Here is a 17,776-nt window from a genome sequence, read left to right on the forward strand (position 1 = left end):
ACGAGATTAGAGCACATAATGGGCCGGATTCTAGAAACCACTGCGGGAGTCTGCGACTTTTCTGTGTATTTGTTGTATGCGCCAACTGTGTGGGACGGGCCTGCTTCTTAAAAATGAATTTGTGACACACAAATGCCTTCGATAGTCGGGCCACATAGTTGCACACAGAGGTGTAGACAGGGTAGGGCCTGAGCGGGCAAGGCCCACCCAAAATATGTACATGCCCACTCAGCAGCGCTGTGTGGGCATTTACTGTTAATGTCACTGCGCTGGGCCCAACTAAATTAGCTTCAGGGCCCACTTGTTAGACAATCTTGGCTACGCCTCTGGTTGCACGGCTGTGTAGGGTCGTGTGAGACTAAAAATGCACCCTGTCCTTTACTTTGAAGGGTGCTTGCTAGTCACCACTTTCCCCGGCGTTGTATCTCGTCGGATGACGGCTGAGCCAACGGATTCGTTTTGTACAGGCCCTGAACAACCTATCCCTGCAAAGAACAATAAAGTTCGTGCTCTGTGGGCGTTTTTATTCCCCTGGGCCTTCCGAATTCCGAAGGGGAAAAAAAATATGCGAATTGCGACATTGGCGATGGACAGGTCCCACCACTCCTTGTGTGACTCCATCTTGGTGGCACCATGTACACAATCCTCACTAATGTAGAGTGGAGTAACTTTGCTGAAAATGGAGGGTTTAGGGGGGCATGACATATACAGAAAAGGGGGCCCTGCCAAATGAGCAACCTCATTGGGTTTAACAAAAGTGGAGGGGGCACAAACACCCTTGCCCCTCCGACCCCACCCCCCCGGCTCCCATAAATGTATGCCCTACCTAATGCGTTCATGGAGGGACGGATTGCCAGTGCCATATGCCCACACCTTGCCTCTAGACGCTAATCTATAGAACCTTTCTAAATCAAGGTCTTGTGACCTAGGACCCTACCCCTCAGTGGGAGCCTGAGGTGCGTAGTATTCAAGTAAGCTTCTGCTGAGAAAAGGTCTTTTGACCCTCTATTGCCCACACATTGGTGCGCCCCATGTTGCGGCGATGCTCAGCCAGTTTCTTTTTCATGACTGGACTTGTAATCTTATTTTGCCATAATAATTACAGGCATGAAAGTGTGCATGGCCCATCACCCCGCCCCCCACCCCATCATACTGTGCTGTCGCCCCCATCCTCCCAGAAAAGCCCACTGGACTCCCAGTTGCGGCAAAGCCATCAGCGACCTCTGATCAGTACAATACAGGAACTCTAATCAATAATAACATCGAACCGGTCTTCATGTTGGGTGGGGCTACCTTGGGGAGCAATCTCTCCAGTGTGGTATGCAGTGGAGAAGTCCAGATTCGAGCCTAGATCTCCTGACGTTTAGCCGCTAGGCCTCAACTCTTGCCTGCGCTGCGCGTAATCGCAGGCAGGCAAGATTGGTCTCGCGACTTGAAGATGGGAATCGTTTGCTTTGTTCTACAGGTGGGCTCATCCGCCACTAAATCGTGAAGTCATGTCCCGTTTTTATGGTAGCCTCTAACATGCATGAGCAAAGATGGTCTAGAATACATTTCAATGGGGATTATTTGCATAATTTGTTTGGCCCATTCTGAAGCCAAGCAATAAAGTGGGCTTTTATATATGCCATCACGTGTCCTCTTGGGGAGTCTGCATGAGAGACGTGGCGATTCTGGGGTCTGGCCACGCGACCTCAAATGGGAGCATGAATAAAGGCCACATGCGCAGGCTGGTCTTGTTCTATCAGGCCCCCAGCCATTGAGTCTTTCCGGAAGTGAAGGCTGAGGTGATGAAGAGGAGCGATTGCAACAGATACCATGATCAAAGGGAGTTGGTGCTTATAGGAAATGAAAACTGGTGCGGCCAGTCATAGGTCCAACTCCTGCAGTTGATATAGGGGCACCGTCATGAGTCCTTTCAATTTTAGAATATTGAGGTAATCATCAGTGGCAACTTGGAAAACATCAAGACATCTAAAAATACATTAAGTAGCCCCAAATATGAGCCCTGAAGCCAGCCATCTTCCCACCGCCTCGGATGTAGCCCTGGCCCTTGTTACAAAGTATCAGCAATTGACTTGATCGCTGCCGAACAATTCCTACATCTGAGAGGCAACGGCTGCTCTTACAAAATATCCAGTGCAGGGAATCGGCCGGAACAAGACGGAGTGGCGCTCCTGCAAAAAAATGTCTTCCCGGAATGCTGTTCCATCCCCCAGACACGGGGCGAGCCCATGCTTCACCTTGTGACCAATCGAAATGGAAGAGTCCATTATTCACTTAGAAGGGCTGCCTACTGAATCTCTATAAAATATCTTTAACATTTAAAATTGTGGACATTATAATGTTCCCATAATGCTCTCTGCTTTTATGCAAATCGCTAGGGTTGAGTGCTGTGAAGAGATGCTGTGTTGCACATAGTGGGCGGGGGCCACGACCCTTGGACCCGCCCACTCCTTCCCACAGACCTGCCCCCATCCAAAGAGGTGACAGTCCCCCCTCACCCGCCCATCCCAGTACATTATTTCCATTTCCAGCGCTGAAAATATCAAATCCTCTTGATTGCAGGGAACATTTCTAACTCTGAAGTGCAGTGATGACGTTTAGAAATTGAAATTCACTCATTCACAGGTGGGGAATGTACGCTTTTCTTTTTTTAAACCCTCTCACAAACTGTTTCCTTATTGCTATCCTAATGTGTTTGATTCTTTTCTCATTTCCTGACGGCACCTTATTTTGTTCCTCCTTTCTTTGCCACAGTATTAACCTCCCCTCTTCCCAATTTTCTTTTTCCTTTCATCTTTACATCTATTCTTTTCTTTCCTTCTATCGCATCTTATCTTTTTTAAACACAAGCAGTGGCACTTTCAAATCGCCCCGCTCTTCCCCCCTTTCGTTGTCTGTGCACTTACCTAGTGGATGATGCCTTAAAACTGACCGATAGAACTGCAATCTTCCCCCATTGTGTCTTCCACAAAGAATGAGACTTTACTCTGATCATAGTTACTGACGGTCATTGCATGTAGGTTCTCCATACAACTGGTATCAAAGTTCCCTCATCCAGTTGAATGAGATAAAGAATGGAAGTATTACCTTGAGAAGAAGCCTATTACATAGAGCATGATTCACGCTTTAACCAAAGCCTCTCAAATTGGTTATTGCGCTTCCCCTCAATAACAACTTCATATTCTTTCTTCCCGTTAAGAATCAAAGTGCGCTTAGTCTGTAAAATGTGTTGTTATATAAGTTTAGGGCTAACTGGCTTATTGGTGCGCTTGGGTGTGTCAAATTTAGTACACTTTATAATCGACAGCAGCTATGATAGCTGCAAAGTCATCGTAGCAGAGACTCCGCCCCCCCGTCTCACAAAGTCAAACTGTAAAATTAGTTGCTTCCCAGAGTAGTGCGCTTATCTTCGCTTTCCAATATAAAACGCAATTCAATCAGACAATCTCAGCCCCTCGAGCTGCAACCGACTGCACCACTGATTGTTGTCACGCTGCAGTCGATCACGTCATCCGAGATGCCTCGACCAGGGCTTCAGACCCGCCAACCAGCACTGAGACAATGATTCCTGACCGTGAGACGCAGTGTAAACCAGCCTGCAGCTGTCCGTCCAGCATCGCTCACCAAACGTCCTGATACCCGCAGCTGTCTTCCATATTGAACTCTGTTGCAGAAGCTGCAAAGCATCCTGAAACCGACTCAATTCTGTCGAGCATCCAAGAACTTCTACAAGCACAAAGTACATTGTAGTACTGTCCCCCCTGGTCCTTCTCCGAAGGCCCCTAGTGAAATTGTACGACCCATTGCTCCCCTTGTGTTGAATTCAAGTATCCTTGAACTATTGAGATCAATTACTTTACCAACTACCCTCCTGTTAGTATCCAGAGTGCATACATTTTCCTCCTTGTAACTGTCTGTCCTCTGCCTTCCTTTTCAGGGTGGGTTGTATTCTGTAGTGCACTAGAACTATCTGTTGTAATAATAATAAAGTAAATATTTTTATACAACCTTGATTGGACAGTCCCTTTTATCATTGGGTAATAATTGGTTTAGAAACTGATATTCATCCCTGGACCAATGGTGCCCCGAAAGTTGATTAGTCACAGGTGGAGTTTTTGTTTTTGCTGTTTATTACTGTTATAGGGCATACGCATGCCTCCTACGAGGCTTCCCTGCGCCAGAAGGAAGTTTCTGAGAAAATGTAATTGTTACATCAGCAAAGCAGACTATACAAAATTAGAAGAAAAAAATTGCTCAAAGTAAATGGTTCACAGTGAGCAACAGATGGAATCCAGATGGCTCGCGGGCAGCGAGACCACATCAGCGTGTGCATCCATGGCGTGGTGAAAAGGCTCCATGATCCACCCACAGGACCAACCTGTCCTGAATGGCGTGACTGGAAGTAACGTCTTGGGGAGCCAAGAGATGGCATAATGGGAGAAAAGCAGAGCCTTCAGGAGGCCTGTGAATCCCTCAATTTCCTGCTGTGGCACTAGCACTGCTTCCAATCCATCAAAAGGGGGCTCAAGCAGGGGTGTTGGACCACTGCAGCAGCATGGGTTGCAGCGGACCATAAATCAATCTGTTTCCATAGGTAGTGCCATGCCAGATCAGGATCCTGTGCCCGCTTCATCCACGCTTCCAGTCCCACCGCTGCCAAGAAGTCCAAACCTTTGCTCCACGTTATGAACCTAGCCCGTTGATGTGGGCGGTCAAACTGGGTGACTGCCCAGGGCACAGTTGGGGGCAAGGGAAACAGCAGGCAGCCTGCTAATCCTCTCCCCTCGGAGAGAAGGGAGCCGTCGTCTTTGAGCACTACACGGGTAGAGGATCAAAGCCTGCCCTGTCCGTATCCATCTACCTCCCATGATGCAGCCAGTGGCTTAACATGCTGTTTAGTTTTACAAAGATGTTAATTTGGGAGTTAAGGGCCTTCTTAAAAAAAATGGAACGTGCGTAAACGGTGTGATGTTGGGCGATTATGGTGAAGTGAAAGGGATTTATTTCCTTTTTGTTTTTAAATTAGATTTTTTGCTGACTTAATCAAAACGGCCAGAGAATCTGCAGGATTGGGCCGTTGTGGGGGCAGGCGTGGGAGACCAATGGAAAGCGTTCTATGAGGAGAGGAAATGGCATGCAATTATGATCTCCTAGCAGGCTACTGGACTAATTTTCTTGTTTAAGAGATATTTTAGGGCAATCAAGTGAGTGACTCCATGTCACCTGAACACCACAAAGTTTTCTTTTGAAAATCATTGTTTTTTATGTTAATCCACCTTAGACAAAACTACAAATCCCAGAATCCATTGATTTGTTTGGGGTGTCCAACTCCAGGTCTTGAGTGCCGGAAAACTGATGTGTTTTTCAGGATATCCCTCAATATTCAAGAGCAAAAATGGGCATCAATTTAGAATCATTGTATGCAAATTAATGCCATGAATAATAATGAGGCGTATCCTGAAAATCCTTCATGGATCCGGCCCTCGAGGCCTGAAGTTGACAACCCTACTACAGAAAAGGTCAGGATGGGACACGCATGGTTTAGTGAACTGGAGTTACTTTGCCAAACTACTATGCTCTTTACTGAGAGGCAAAAAAAGGTTTGAGTAAGATGGGGGGGGGGGTTCGGGGGGGGGAGACAATATCATTACCCATTATGTTTGTTGCTGCCCTTTAAGTTTTAGCAGCAGGGCCAGGATTTGGAAAACGTTTTGAGGCCGAGGTGATTGCACAGGGGATTACTGCCTTTGTTTGGTTGTGTGCGTTTTATGTACTGTGGAAAAAAATGTATGTGGAAAGGTAGAAAACAATTATTGTAGCAACAATGACGAAACCAACAGTTTTGGCGTGTGCAGTGAAACGATTCTTTCTTGCAACTGTAGGTATGGAATTCACATGCCTATGACATTGATTATTTGCCTGGTGTTACTATTGCATGTCAAGGTTACCATCGTTTGATTGGCAGGATAGGTTCACATAATGTAGGATGACCATGCTTGCAATAGGTTGTAAGGAACTCTCATCATTGCTAGGTATTCACACAGATGTCCGGCTTTTGCCATCAGACAGCAGTAACTAGCACAATTTACTGGGCATTCAATACGTTGGCACTGTACTTGCATCGTGTATATATATATATATATATATATATATTTGTTTTGGGCTTCATGTAGTTGGACCCCTTCTAAGCTCTGTATTGATGTGCATTGTCATTACCCACTGATGGAACTGGATTCATCGCCCCCAGAATGAAGAAAGGCATAGTGTTTGCCACTAGGATTTCAAACTTCTCACTGACATTGTCCCATTTGCAAAACCAGCATGAGCTATCCAAATGGTGTGCAACTATTTGCCAGCAGTTAATTAATCAATGGCAGGGGTCATGCCTTTGGGCAGCTTCTGCTATCGAATGCCTAGTATTCATGCTATTTTCTAGATCTTGCAATTCTATACTCATGACTCTCACCATATGCCAGGTTTTCACATGAAATGCTCATGAACTCACAGCATTTTTCCAGGTATTGTTATATTGTGTCTAGGTACTCAGATTATACTGCAATATTATTGCTTCACATCATAGCCTACCTACTTCTCCGATCTCCCCCTATAGCACATTGAATTTGCTTCAAGGAACTCTTTGTAACCTAAACTTGCTTACTGCAGCTGGGAGCAACCTCCTTTTTCAACACATATATTTCATACCCATCTTCCTTTCTCCTGGCAGAGCATTTGGAATGGCCCCTGAGGGCTGTTTACCAACTGAAAAGGAGCCATTACACCTCTTGCCATACTTTCAATTGAGACACATCGCAGAAAAATAGATCACACAGCAGCAATAGATGCTGTTTGCTGAAGCCTCATGTAGGAGAGTAGTGCCCTTTATTTAAACCATGAATAAAAAGATGAAAGAAAATTAATTCCTGTTTAAAATATGGTTGCACACTTTACATATTAGGTTTAAATACAGGTCAATAAAACATGAATTAAATTGCAATGATTTAATGATTCTTGGAGAGGGAGTGCAGTGTGGGGTAGAAATAGAGGAGCAACTTTGCAGGGGGATGTTGGGGGGGGGGGGGGGGAGCTAGCATATTCTAGTGTTTCACCCTGGGCGCAATATTGTCTAGAAAGTGTCTTGTATGAACCCCATGTCTTCCGGCAGCCCCGCAGAGCCTCATGCAGCAGACATCGTCTGGTCTCTCCCTGTAGGGATTGGCTGTGCTCATTGCCACTGGGCCTGCCACTGACTTTACCATCGCCCTACACATCTTCAATTATTCATACTCTGTCTCTTGGCCGTACTAACTCCCCCTGACCGCTCCCGGGCACAGCCTCCAGCAAAAGAAACTGGAAAAGGGAAGAACGTTGAAAGAAAGGAACCGACCCACTATCTTTCTTGCTCTCTGGTCCGTTAACACCTCTGTTGGAGGAAGTGGCCAATAGTGATTGGGTGTTTCTATCATTGCTACTTTCAGGCCCATTTCTAGGGGCGGCCAAACTAGGAGACTGCCTAGGGCACAGTTGCGGGGTCAGAGGTGCAGCAGGCAGCCTGATAATCTCCCTCCTAGGAGAGCAGGGAGCTTTTTGCATTTTAACAGAACTGAAAGCAACCCGGTACATGGAAGGAGGAAATGGACAAAAGCCTTCCCTGCCCGTAACGATCTACCTCCCTTGATGCAGCTATTGGCGTAATATTCTGCTTAGAGGTTTATTAAAAAGGCCACCACCTTCAAAATTGGCGTCCTTGTGGAAGTATACATGCCTGAACGTTGGGCGTTAATGGTGAACTAAAAGGGCTGCTTTTTAAATTCTTAGTTTTTTTTGCTGGCTTAATTGAAGGGGCTAGAGGTAGCCTGGAGGAGTAGGCTGCTGATGGGCCAAGAGTGGGCGAGCAAAATAAATGACCAAATGGACACGGATCATGAGAAGGGGAGAAATTGGCATTCATTCATGGTATTTTAGAAGGTGATCGAGCTAATTATGTTTGTGGGCTGTTTTAGGACACTCTAATGAGTGACTCTGTCATCTGAACGGTTCCATGTGATACTTTCTCCGCAAAAATATCGCAACGCAAAAATATTGCCATATTTTTGCAGCGAAAATAACACATGGACCCTGCGGGGGACACCCCCGCAACCCCCGCATCATTTTATGTGCGGGGGACACCCCCGCACCTAATATTTTCGCCACCAAAAATATCGCCTATGGCCGTTCCCGACGACCATATGTTCGGCGATATTTTTGCTGGCGAAAATATTACCTGATACCATCTGAACACCACTGGGGTTTCTTTTGAGAATCACTGTAGTCTTTAGTTTCAACTGGATTAACATACTAGAAAACAGATCCCAGAATGCATTTAACTTATAAACGAAAGCCCAGGACTGGAAACAAGTGCTCAGGCAACATGGAGTCACTTTGTACAAACTGTTTTGAAGAGCATAGTTTGGCAAACATTGTTTTTTCCATACTTCCTCACTTAGCAAATGGGGTCAGGGTTTGGAAAAATGGAAGCGTTGAAGGCTGAGTGGATTGCATTTAAGAGGTTTACTTCCTTTGGTGCTGGGTTTTTTTTATTTATTTTTTTATTTTTTTATTTACTGTGAAATGTGTGTGCAAAGGTAGAAAACCATTATTGTAGCAACAATTATTGACGCAACCAATAGTTTTGACATGTCTCGTGTAAAGGTTTTCTTCTTGCTAGTCTGGGTTTTGAGATCACATTCCCATGTTCTTTCACGATTTCGGTGTTACAAATGCATGTCCAAGTTACCAACACATCCTAGGTTTTATACTAACATGGCCTGGCAAAACCTATTACAGATCTTGTCCTCCTACAGTAAGGAACTAAAATCATTGCCAGGTATTCACATAAATGACCAGCGTTTGCTATATGACCAAAGCAACTAGCCCAATTTACTGGGCATTTTAATATGTTGACATTGTACTAGAATCATAGAATTGTGATTGGGAGGTCACAGTAGATGAGACAACTTCTAAGCTCTGTATCAGTGTTAGTACCCACTGATTGTACTAGATTCATTGCCCTCATATTGAAGAGGAGCCTAGACTGTGCCTTCAGGGTTACAAACTTGTCGCGTAGCATTCCCAAATCCAGCACCTTGCACATGAGCGATCTATCCCGCATGCAACTATTTGCCAGAAGTTAGCATTATATGCCAAGCAACTCGTCCCATTCGGTAGCTGTTGCCATCGCATGCCTGTACTCGTGCCTATTTCTAGGTATTGTTATCCTGTACTCGGGTACTCACACCGTATACCAGGTTTTCCCATTACATGCTCATGCACTCGCAACGTTTGGCAAGTATTCTATTTTGTCTAGGCATGTAGATCTTATGACAACATGACTACCTCACGTCATTGCCTTTCTACTTCTTGGGTCACGCCCCCACCCCCGACTCTCTCCTGTAGGGCTTTGACTAGTTTCATGGCATTCTTTGGAACCTAACCTTTGTTTATATGGCTGGGAACTTTTTCACACCACCTAACCTTTCCTTGAGCTTATTGGGAGCAAAATTGTTAGAAAAATAGATTCCAGCAGCAGTGGCAGCGACGGCAATGGATGCTTCTGCAGCAGCATTATATAGGAGCGGGCCCTTCACTTAGACTAGGATCCAAAACATGAGATGGAAAATGAATCCCTTTTTAAAATCGTGTTTTATACGTCTATTTAATTTTAAGTTTAAGTCAATACAACTGTATTTAAAATGCAATACTTTCAGGATTTTGGAGAGGGAGGGAAGTCCAGGGCTAGCTGTAGAGGAGCAATGTGTGTGGGGGGGGAGAGGGGGCAGGGGTCTTTCTGGTGTTTCTTACTGCGTCAGATGAGGCCCAAAGTATCCAGGGTAATTGCTAGACAATATGGCGCCCAGTGTTTAAGATGACTGCCTCCCTCCAGGGGCCAACCAGAGGGCTCACTTTTCAGGCTTTTTCTACAGATCTTTGTAAATCACTTTGGTTTATCCAACGTGAAACTGGTGTAATGAGTCCACGCTTCAGTGTCCATTCTTCCATTACACTATCCCCTTGCGTTGGCGAGTTGAACGAGTGCAAGTTGAAGCCTGGTTTGTGCATCTGCTATACTGTGCTCCGAGTCGCTGCCTGTGAACTCCTGTGAAGGCGTCCAGTTGATATGAGGTGACGCTTGCTAGTTTAGGGGACTTTTGTTAGCAAATCACGGGGGAGCATTTTCTACTGCAGGTTGGCGTGCGTGGTTTTCCCTGGTGTTTCTATTACTGTCCTTGTGGTGGGTTAGTGTTCACCATCCTTTAAGCTCTATCGCTCTTAGAATAACCAACCGCGTACAGGGAGAAACTGGTGTGGATTTCCTTTAGCAGTATATCCGTCTTGGGCAGGCGGTCCCATTTGGAAGTGAGGCAGATGACCCGGTCCACAGATTTAGCTTGAAGTCATTGAAGCGAATTGGTGGATACTTCCAGTGAAACATTGCTTGCATGCCACTGTGGGCACCTTGGTTTTGGGTTGAAATCCCTTGAACCGGCTGATAATGGCAGATTCTTTGCATTGCAGGGCAATTTTTGTTTCCATGTTTTTAAATCACTCAGTTAAATGACTTCATTTATATAGACAGAAATGCAGAAACTAATCAGGCCAGTTGGATACCTGGAGACAAGGACCTGCCCATTGACGTTAATGCCAGGCCCGCTGCGTTAGTTGGGTGGTGACCGTTCCCGGACATGGGGAGTGATGGGCGAGAAAGTGAGTGGGATAATGCAGGCTCAAAGCACATATATAGGGAGCAAGGCATTGTTTAGGTGCTCCAAGGGACCTACATTCACTAGGTCTTCAATTTCTTAAAAATGGACGCGCGATTTCAGATGTCTTTTACAGAAGATGTGTTCACCAATGAGCAGCTGTCCCGGTGTGTCTGCACTTTTTGGGGAATTTGTGGATGTGACTTGAGTTAGGCCAGCAAATCACAATATGTGAACTACTCTCACGTGTTGTATTCCCTAGGGATTCCAGGAACACTCTCTGATAACACAAGGATCATTCCACAGGTCTCCGCCAACTATGCACGATGAACATACTTTTCAAAAAAATCTGTGTCATGGTCTCTTCATTGTGCCAATCCACAGTTGATAAAACCAGCAAACAAAATGTCACATGAACTGTGCAAGACATTTAAATCTTTTTTTTCTTTTCTTTATAGTCTAACAAGGTGCCGGTGGTGCAGCCGTCCCATGGAGTCCACCCACTTACGCCGCTCATCCCGTACAGCAACGAGCACTTCAACCACAACCCGCATTCGCCGCACCTGCCAGCAGACGCCAACCATAAGCAAGGTAAATTCACAATGTGATCCAAATTGCTACACTAGGAAAGTGCCCAGTTTTAATGTGACACCAAATCATGTTTTGTGACAAATGCCTTGTGACTTAATTGCTTACTCTGATCTCCACAGTGACAAATTATCATTTCCTTGCTATCTATCAGTATTTATGCAAATATGGCATACACGTTCAATTCAGGTAGGCACTTCAGGAATAACAGGTTTTGTGTGGGTTCCTCACACCCATTCGCTAATCCTGTTAGCAGTGCTTATTAAATCCACATACAGCCTCCAGTCCCTCATCCAGGTGCTATGGAACGTAGGGCTGCTGTGTTCCCTATGTTATGTGGGGAGTCAGCAATGAGACTCCGACACAAGGGATTCACGGTTTTGGTCAAAGACGTTTATTAAAATAAAAAGGGATGGGGAAATGCCCCGCTGTCCCTGCACTGAGGTGGTTCCCTACATAAAAACCAAAACTAAGGGTATATCGAGGTCTGTCCAAAACAAAACCGTCCCATGGCCAAAGTACTATAATGGCCCTCACACACTAATTAATAAAAATAAACTCTACGGTGAAAAGGGTAGTGTCTTTGGCCTTGAGTAGTTTATAAATGTTCAAAAGGAAAAATGTGTTGCTCCAACACAAATGTTCCAGAAGGAGAGAGTTCCTTGTTCCAGAGGGTGGTTCCCTTCCCCTGGATTTCTCTTCCCTCTGTTGTGTATATTCAAAGATAACATTTCCTTGAGTTACGTTTCTCTTCTTTCAAAACACTACTGATGCACAAAACAACATGACTCTGCCTTTGTCCTGTTAGGATACCTGGTGTACTCCCCTGTCAGTTTTCTCACTACTGTTCCTTTGGTTTCACACAGCCGTTGACTGGTCCTGACATATCCCTCTCTGGACAACTTTTGGCAATGTATCTCTTATGCACTGGTCAGTCTGTCTTTGCCTGGTATACTCTCCTGCCAGAACTTCCTTTGTGTGGGCTCTGCACCCACTTCCAAATGTAATATCTTATTTGGTCTACTTTATCTAATTCTGAATCTACCTGGTACAGTATCCTGTTAGGGATTTTCTTAGCTATGTATTGCATACTCTGATATTCCTGAAAGTTTCCCACTTTTCTTTTGCTTACCCTTTCTATTAAATGTTGACCGGTTCCTTCTCTTTCAAATGCTGTATTTGCTTTCTTTGCAAATATTCGTCTTTGGCATATTTGCAAACGCACCCCAGTGTCCCCATTTCCCTTCCGGGGACTCACCGGTTCTTTCCCTGTCTCACTGCCTTTGTTCTTCGGCTTCTCCGTGATCTGCAGGTCCTGCCTGGTATGTCTGCTTTATGGCTTCTGGTGTGCTTGCAGTAAGTCTTCCTTTGTAGACGGCTTTCCTCTTCTACCTTTCTGAGCCAGACTGCTCCATGGAGCTCCTTGCAGCCCTACTGTCTCCTGGTCCTCAACGGCAGAAGCGGCTCTTTCTCCAGCAGATCTCGCCAGTCGGCTTTCACTGCTATTTAAATCTCCTGGTTGTTGGTATGTGCTATTCTCACTACAGTACAGCTTGAGTTCTTGATCTTTTCCACTCTGCATTACTCTGCTCATCTTCCTCATCCCAGTATTCTTGCATTTATGGGAATGGAAGTCAACTCTGGATATTTTACTTGGAAAGTCTGGGTGAGTGCTCTCAGAAGTCTTTAAGTGCAAGTTAATTCTGAATAACTTATAAGCAGAGCCTGAAGAGATTGTCATGGAATTCGGAGGGTAAATCGGATCTTTATGGTTTGCATAAAGATTTTGTTGGGTCTTCAGCACCTTTCCAAGGGGGATTAGGCAAGGTGGAACAATATGCCATTAAGGCATGAGGTATCCTCAAGAGAGTAAAGGGATTACCATGCCTTGTCCGGTGGTGCCATGCTACTCTCCCAGAGGTTGTCTTCCCCCATCTGATTTTCCCTCATAGCCTCCCCCAGGGTCGGGATCAGGTAGTGGCTGCTGTCACCTTGCCACATGGGGAGCAGACACCGCCAGGAAGGAAGTGATGACCCCATCGGACTCATCAGTTAGCACTTCAGTCCAGTTTATATTTATTGAAATTGTGTGACCCTTGTATTCGTAGAACAAGGTGATCTGTTGCTCAGGGGGTATCTGTTTACACATGTGTTTTTTGTATTTAATGATTTTTATTGTGCATAAAATACCATAAAATAAATCAATGACCTTAAGAAATTAATTGTAATTAATAGAACCTACATCTCCAGTATCGTTGTGTAGGAGTTGCATGTAAAATATAACCTACTTCACATCTTAAATTCAAATCCTTCCTTTACAATCTCACCTTCATTTTATTTGAGACTATGGAAAGAAATTGAATTCCATAATCCTAACTGTAATAAACAAAAATGCAGGAAGAGGCCCCTTTCATAAGAAAATTATACTGGTGAACCGGTAAGGAACGAAACGCAAACCTCTAAACAGAGGCAACCATTAAACATAATGATGTAATTGGGAACAAGGGAAAGAAGGGGATGCATTGTTCAACCATAAAGGAGAAGGTAACTTGGAAAAGACGTACCAATAATGAGCTTGGTACTGAGGATCAATAGTAGGGGTTAAGATTGGAGGAGAATGGTCCATTTAATTGAAACCAGATATTCACCGGGGATTATTTTCAATCCTGTAATGTCCAGGTATTCTCCAGAAATACTTCTCAAAGATGACAAATTGGGTCTGACCATATTTCTTTGTGTTTCAGCGTTGGTATTTTTCTCATAAATTTGACATTCCAGGTTGCATCATACATGTTAGTTTCAACATTTTTCTTAAGCCATTGAGGGTTTATTTTTCCAGTTCAAGCTAACCACTCATAATGCTAAAATCTAAGAATATGAACAAGTCACCAGTTTTCTTCTCTCCTGAGTTACTTTTCCCCAAGATCCAAAAACTATAGTTACAGCAGAATTGAGAAGTCCTCCTCAGTGATCGTTTGCCATACGCACTTCCAAAATGGCATCCCATCTGACCAAACATCTATTGGCGAAGTGTCAAATTAGGATTTACAATGCCAGCATCATCCATTGCATTCATTCAATATTTTCTTCATTTGGATGACCAACATACTGTATGCCTGGCAGTACAAAGTTTATGTAATACTTGTTGCTGAGGATACCTATTGGATTCATGGTTTTAGTCCTTGTCCTAAATTTCCATCACCTCACTACCTGAATGGGTTTGCAAGCTTTCCTCACATGCATTTAACTGAGTCAGAACAAACTCCTAGCCCAAAAGATCATTAATGTGGTTATCGATTATTCTACTTGACTAAAAGCATATAAACTGCCCTGTGCCCAACCACATGCTGCATATTGTAGCCCTAACGTGATCTTAAGACAATTTTAGAAATGAATGATGTTGAATAAAGGTGACAATGCCGGGGTCTGAACCAGCAGCGAGCCTGCCTTAAATGACCAGTCTGCCTAGCCACCTTAAGGGGAGCTTTCCTGGAGTGCACATGCAGGCAGCAAAAATGGATTGCATAAATAAAATGTCAGTGCTACAAGCAGGTTATCAGTCTACGAAGATCTGTGGCATCGCAGAGCACAACATTACTGGCTGCTTTCCATGGTGTTGCAGAATTCAGAGCAAATGCATGCAACATCTTTCAGTACAATGTCAGCTAGTTGATCCTGTAGAAGCCCAGCCCACTAATTCATGGTTGCATGCCAGTGCCCCGTGCATAGTCTTACTCGTACTTTCTCTCACCCTCCTGCTTTCCCCTGTTTTTGAAGCAGAAAACCAATTTTTTACATTTCTGGCATCCGACTGCTAATAACCTGTATCCTGTGCTATAACTACGCCGATGACACCCAAAGATCACTGGATGACCATGAACCACCTCCTTCTAAACCCCACCAAAACTGAAATCATGGTGTGGCAACACCAAGCTTCTCCCTCACCCTCTACCCTGGCCATCATCCATGGGCATTCCACCCACCACCTCAACCACAGTAAAAAAAAAAAACCTTGGATGCACCCTCGACTCAGACCTAACCCTCTCGTCAAATCAACGTCACTAAGTCCTGCCATTACCACCTCAAAATTCTTAGGCGCATTTTTCTGTACCTCTCCTTTCGCAACAGACTCGCGCTGTCCAATCTATTGTAATATCAAGACTGGACTATGCCAACTCCCTCTTCCTCGGGGTCCAAGCATACCACCTCATCAAACTACAAAGAGCACAAAACGCTGCAGCCAAATTGCTTCTAGCTCTTGGCCCAAGAGATCACACCTCTCCAGCCCTCAGAACTCTCCATTGGCTCCCAGTTGGACGAAGGGTAACTTTCAAAACCTTATGCATCTCCCAACGAGCAATGCATAAAACCAGACCTCGATACCTACAGGGCAAGCTAAAACCCTACCACACACTGCACACTCTAAGATCGAGCTCTGCCCTCCTTCTAGTGGTACCAAACACCAAGTCAGGAGGATCATCTTTCTCAGCCTTGGCCCCTACCCTGTGGAACTCCCTGCCATTCCGCATTCGACTCATCGAAGACTACGTGTCATTACGCAAACTACGAAAAACGTGGCTCTTCCCATGGCTCCTCCCTAAAAAGTTTGCCTAGAACAATCCGAGTAAATAGCCACAATAAACAGAAACCCAAGGTTGTGGAATAAAGAAAATGAAGAGCAAAGAGTGTCAATCGAACAGGCTGAAAGACTAAAACGGATACTGTAACTAAACCAAATAAGACTGAGTGGAACGAATAAAATGGATGGAACGGATGAAGTGGATGGAATGAACGGATTAAATAAACGTAACAAAGTGAATGAATGGACGAAGTAGACGAGACGGATGAAGTGGATGGGGCTGGAGGGAGTGGATGCGACCGATGGAGTAGATGGTACGGATGGAGTGGATGGAACAGATGGAGTGGATGGAAAGGATGAGCGAATGGAAAAGGTGAAACGGATGGAATGGGTGGATGATATTGCATGGAATGAATCGAGTGAACCGAATGGCTGAAGTAGAGGAAATGGTAGGAGAGGACGAGTGGCTAGAGTAGATGGAGAGGATGAATGGAGAGAATTGATGGAAGGGATGAATGGGTAGAACAGACGTACTGAGACAGCGGATGGAACAGGACATAGTGGAGGGTATGGATGAAGCAGATGGAACGGATGGAGTGGATGGGAATGGTGGAGTGGGTGGGACGGATGGAGTGAGTGAGTGGGACGGATGGAGTGAGTGGGTGGGTGGATGGGACGGATGGAGTGGATGGGACGGACGGACGGACGGATGGATGAGGGGATGGGTGGAGTGGATGAGGGGATGGGATGGAGGGAGTGGATGAGGGGATGGGACGGAGGGAGTGGATGAGTGGACGGGACGGAATGAGTGGACGGGACGGAATGAGTGGACGGGACGGAATGAGTGGTGGGACGTATGGAGTAGTTGGGACGGAAGATGTGGCTGCAACAGATAGAATAGATGAAATGGATGAAGTGAATGAAGCAGATGGAAACGATGGAACGGACGGAGTGAATGTAATGGAAGGAGCACATGGAAACGTTAGTGTGGGTGGATGAAATTAAATGGAATAAACCAAGCAAATTGAATGGATGGAATAGACTGGCGGGATGGGTGGATGGAGTAGATGGATTGAATAGATGGAGGGGATGAATGGGTTGAGTGGATCGAGAAGACATGGATGGTATTGATTGAAAAAGTGAATAGATAGAATGAATGATAGATACAGTCGATAGAACTGATGAAGTGTATGAGACTGAATTGTATGAAACTGATGAATTGGGTGGAAGGGATGAAGTGGAATGAACAGATGATATAGATAAAACAGATGGAGTGGATAGAACGGACGGAGCGGATGAAACAGATGGAGCAAATGAAATGAATGACAGCAGGGGAGTTGCTAGGTCTGGAAAAGACCCGGGGCTAAGCTGATGTTGAAACTGTTGGGACTGGGGGCTAGCTAGCCTTTTGGCTGTAGCTCCTGAGATTCTATCCGGGGCTACAACCAAAAGATTAGGGGCTATAGCCCCCTTAGCCCCCCCCTAGCAACGCCCCTGAATGACAGAATGGATAATTGGACGAAGCGGAGGATGGAACAGATGCAATTTGTTGGAACGGATGAAGACTGCTATGTCCCCATGTTACCCTACCCATCCTGTACGTCCCCTCATGCTATCGTGTCCGACCGCTAACGCATCACTAATAAACCACCACTTCACACTACTACGCTTATTCTCTCCTATACACCATCATTCAACTAGAACACAGCGATGCTATGACTCGTTCGGCCTAGCTGTTCTCATATTAACATGACCCCACGAACACCTCATCACCCTAATAAAACACAGCTAGCTAAGCACCTTCCAGCTAGCTTAGGCATCTCCTCAGGCCTAACGCAGCCAAAACTCAGTCTGAGTGCCCACCCTC

At 45.2% G+C, this 17,776-nt stretch overlaps 1 protein-coding gene across 9 annotated transcripts in view; it reads left to right on the forward strand.

Annotated features, from left to right (window-relative positions):
- The window catches only part of TCF7 (transcription factor 7), a 527,944-nt gene that overhangs the window by 274,080 nt on the left and 236,088 nt on the right, over nt 1–17,776 (forward strand). For all 9 annotated transcript variants that reach the window (XM_069652547.1, XM_069652543.1, XM_069652544.1 and 6 more), the window contains one exon: nt 11,201–11,333. In XM_069652547.1, coding sequence (XP_069508648.1) covers nt 11,201–11,333 — 133 coding nt within the window. The remainder of the gene's footprint in view (nt 1–11,200; nt 11,334–17,776) is intronic.

The sequence above is a fragment of the Ambystoma mexicanum genome, chromosome 3p, assembly GCF_040938575.1.
Source record: "Ambystoma mexicanum isolate Mex_15411 chromosome 3p, UKY_AmexF1_1, whole genome shotgun sequence".
NCBI classification, from domain to species: domain Eukaryota; kingdom Metazoa; phylum Chordata; class Amphibia; order Caudata; family Ambystomatidae; genus Ambystoma; species Ambystoma mexicanum.